General features: G+C 31.5%; 1 protein-coding gene across 6 annotated transcripts; it reads right to left on the bottom strand.

The window, feature by feature from the left end:
* Positions 1-1,712: 1,712 nt before the first annotated feature.
* LOC119599972 (cytochrome b-c1 complex subunit Rieske, mitochondrial) lies at positions 1,713-3,458 on the bottom strand. Of its 6 annotated transcripts, none has more exons than XM_037949953.1 (4): positions 3,339-3,454; positions 3,100-3,286; positions 2,387-2,775; positions 1,853-2,319 (listed from the first exon to the last, which is right to left on the bottom strand). In XM_037949953.1, exons 2-4 carry the CDS (start codon positions 3,266-3,268, stop codon positions 2,101-2,103), a joined length of 777 nt encoding a protein of 258 aa, XP_037805881.1. In that variant the 5' UTR covers positions 3,269-3,286; positions 3,339-3,454; the 3' UTR covers positions 1,853-2,100. The 6 variants fall into 6 exon arrangements, with proteins under 6 accessions (XP_037805880.1, XP_037805881.1, XP_037805884.1 ...); XM_037949956.1 differs by having other exon boundaries at positions 3,178-3,286; positions 3,339-3,442; XM_037949954.1 differs by having other exon boundaries at positions 3,355-3,408.
* Positions 3,459-4,170: the final 712 nt, after the last annotated feature.

The following is a 4,170-nucleotide window of genomic DNA, read 5'->3' as shown; positions in this document are numbered from 1 at the left end:
TTAAACGCATATATTTCATTGAATTCAAAAGCTATAGGGATAAAATTCGACACAAATATGTTTTGTGTACATACATCATCTTACCAAATTTTTTACGGATCGGTCCATTATTGGTTATAGCTCTCATATAAGGCCCACTTCCGAAAATCACTTAAAAGCACATATTTCATTGTCAAATAAAGCTATCTTGATAAAATTCGACACAAATATGTTTTGTCTAAATATGAATCACTTTACGAATTTTTTTCTGGATAGGCCCATAATTGGTCATAGCTCCCATATAAAGTCCACTTCCGAAAATCACTTAAACGCATATATTTCATAAAATTCTAAAGCTATAAGAATAAAATTCGACTTCGAATATGTTTTGTGTACATATCAATCATTCTACCACTTTTTTCCCGAATCGGTAAATTATTGGTCATAGATCCCATATAAGGCCCATTTCAGAAAACCACTTAAATGCACATATTTCATTGTCAAATAAAGTTATCATGATAAAATTCGAAACAAATATGTTTTGTCTTTATATGAATCACTCTACGAAATTTTTTCCGGATAGGCTGCCATATAAGGTCCACTTACGAAAATCACTTAAACGCATATATTTGTTTGAATAATAAGGCTATTGAGATAAAGAACGACTTGAATATGTTTTGAGAGCATATAAATCATTTTACGGAATTTTTTTCCGGATCGGTTCATAAGTTGTCTTAGCTCCCATACAAAGTTTACTTCTGAAAATCACTTAATACCACTTAATTCGTTATTAAATGGTTATATCCGGATAAAATTGGACATGAATATGTTCTGTGTATAGATATCTACTATATATCATTATATTGATAATTTTTAATCAATATAAATTTTTCTGGACTTAATTAAAATTAGATTGAAAGATGCATATCAACACGGAAACTACAAACTTGCAAAGTTATCTAAAAATTAGATTGTTAAATGGGATTTGATGAAAAATAACTTGCTGGTGGAGGGTATTTAAGATTCGGCACAGCCGAGAAGTCCAATTGTTGGTGTGGACATTTGTTTTGATGCAATGTATTACAATCAACAATAAAATCGATTTTGAATATTTGGTTAGTTAGGGCCGTTTGCGTTTCAGGTGACGATATGTATGTTATTTATGTGTTTTACTAATAATACGAATCTGGTTTTTATAAGCTAAGCTAAATTTTAAATATAATCAATGTAATTCGGAATTTGGAGAAGCTAAAACAAAACCGATTGGAATAATAATACGGAATTAAATCATTCCGATCGGAATGTGTGACAGATCTGATAAATAAATTTGGGAACTAAATAATTACAAAAATTTTGAGATATGTAAATTACGAGAGTTAAAGTAATTTTCTGACGGGGACCTTAAATAGAGGATAGGCTCAATTATGGATCATTACTATACTAATGTTTTCAAGTCAGTTATTAGCGTTAAAATCCTTGTCGTTAATAGACCATGGATGTCAAGGGTCCTATGGATGGTAGAGTCAATTATGCACCGATCCTCATAAAAAATATTTGTTTTATTTTTTATTTAAGATTCATTTAGTTTCTTCAAATCAGTATTACTTCATTTTTTTAAACCACCAAAAATACGAAAGTAATTCCACTTTCAGGTTTTGTATAATTTTGTTAATGTATGTAACAATTTTAATAATTTTAGGTTTAAACGTTTCCTTAGAACTGATAAATTCATATTTGTAGAATTCAAAACTGATCTTTATTATGGTGATGAAGACAAAAATCAAAAATTTGCTCATAAACAATAAACGTGTTAGATTATTCTGAAAACCAACAACTCTACAACTTCTTAAATAACATTTAATAAAAAAAAAAATTGTGTTTGTTATATTTCGATCACAATTTGTCGAGTAATTCTTTTTACGTTTTTTTATTTGGTTTTTGTTTTTCTTTTTAACTAAAATAACTTAGTAAGTTATTTGTAATTTTTGTTATTTAACCAATTTTAAAGATTTTACTAGATTTTTTTGTGTTTAAGCTTGACAATACATTATAATAATTAAACACTATTGGTTGGGTTAGATAGTAATAGATTAGCCTTGGTTTAAGGATCGTTTTAAGGTTTTAACCTACAACCAATGTACCCTCATCGGGGAAGCTGTGGGTTGGTACTTCCAAGTTCAAGGGAGCGGGACCTTTACGGATACGACCGGAAGCATCGTAGTGAGAACCGTGGCATGGGCAATAGTAGCCACCGAAATCACCAGCATTGGCAATTGGTACACAACCCAAATGTGTGCAGACACCAATGACAACTAACCATTCAGGCTTAATAACACGTTGCTAATCATTAAAAGAAAAAATAAATAAATAAAATAATATTAAAAAAATATGTGTATATGAAACTTACATCATCAGCTTCAGGATCACGCAATGTAGCAGTGGGTACATTACGTTCGGTGCTGATTTCACCAGCGGTACGATGGCGAATGAACAATGGCTTACCACGCCATTTGAAGGTGACTGACTTGCCTTCGGGAATATCAGCCAATTTGATTTCAATCTTGGCCATAGCCAAAACATCAGCAGTAGCGCTCATGGAGCTGACGAAAGCAGTAACTAAACCCTTAGCGGCATAAGCACCACCGACAGCACCAGCACCTACCAACATGTAAGAGAAGGCCTTGCGTTCTTCGGAATTGGTGTTTTTACGGCTGGCAGTTTGGACCGACTCACGACGGTAGGGTGAGAAATCAGGGGCCTGCAAATCAGTGTGGGCCAAACGAACTTGTTGAAGGGCTAGAAAAGAAATACACATTAAACATAAAACTTAGTTTTTATTTTAGTCTAAATGAAAACTTCATCTTTTTCTCCACATTTCACCCAATAGAAACAAAAAACAGCTGTATTTCTTTCATAACATTATAACTGTTATCATAACATATCCACTAACAGTCGTATTTCTATTGGGGTATATTCTACACTCATAACCTCAAAAAACATTACATAATTGAGCTGAAAAAATGCAAACTTTAAAGATATTTTTCTTAGAAAAATTGCCTTAAAACGTTTACAAATTTCCTCTATTCAGTTAGTTATATTAAAAATATTCTTAATAATCACTTTGTAATCCTGTCACAGCTTTGGTATTGCCGCAAGGAGCATTTTTATCCGTGTTGGTGGGCACCACAACTTTCTTACCCTGAGCCGCACTGAGGACGGCAGGTTTCAAACCATTGGGTACAGCTTGTGTGCTGGCACGTAAATAAGCACGCGACACGGCGTTAATCATTTTCGTTTATTTGATTTTCTAAAAAATACACAAAAATTATTTAATTCAACAACGAAAAATTTTTACGGACGTTCCACTGGTCCAACCGTGTAAAAAAATTTTCGCTGTCACTTCAGGAACACACACAAACACAATGGCACACACACATATATATTATTAAAGAGAGAGAAATGTCAAATAACTGTCAGTATAACAGTATGAAAATAAGTTGGCAATGCATGCTATTCACAGTGGTATCGTTTTTTGAGCATTATTTAAACACTAAACATTATCACAAATGTTTAATAAAATTGTTGATGGTTTATTATAGGAATTTTTGTATAATGTAAAATGTGCGTAATAAACCCAAAATTAACGATTAATATCTTTATGAATATGGGAGTAATTGTTATGTATTGTTAAGAGTTTTTGCGTCGAGAAGTTTATTGAGACTTGGAACTCCTTTAGACTTTAAACGTCTCCAATTTTGTTTTTAACACAGAATCTAATAATACAATTTTTTTGGGTAGATAATTTAAGGAGTTAGATGTTCAAATTTTGTTAATTATTAAATGCAAAAAAATAACTGTGATATTGGCATATATCAGCAAGTATTTAATTTTTTAGGGAATTATATAAGATAATTCGTACAAATTTGAACTTCGACGTTTGAAAAGTGTTTTGATTTAAAAGCTACCAGCAGTCAAATTTAGAATTTCTCAATGAATTGCTTGTGACAAACCAAAAATTCGACTTTCTCCTAAGTACTTTTGGCTCAATCTCAATACTTTCATAATTTTTTGTTTAGATCTTCAGAGAGAATCATATGAGTTACTATAAATTATTGTGCAATCACTCACTAATGATTTATATACATATGAATTAAAGTCGTGTGTATGATTAACATAACTCCTAATTTTTGA

This window comes from Lucilia sericata, unplaced genomic scaffold (genome assembly GCF_015586225.1).
Source record: "Lucilia sericata isolate MDLA Ls3-8-SP2 unplaced genomic scaffold, ASM1558622v1 Contig000098F_arrow, whole genome shotgun sequence".
Classification (NCBI taxonomy): domain Eukaryota; kingdom Metazoa; phylum Arthropoda; class Insecta; order Diptera; family Calliphoridae; genus Lucilia; species Lucilia sericata.
Note: the sequence above shows the minus strand (reverse complement) of the source record. Positions and strands in the feature narration are given on the sequence as shown.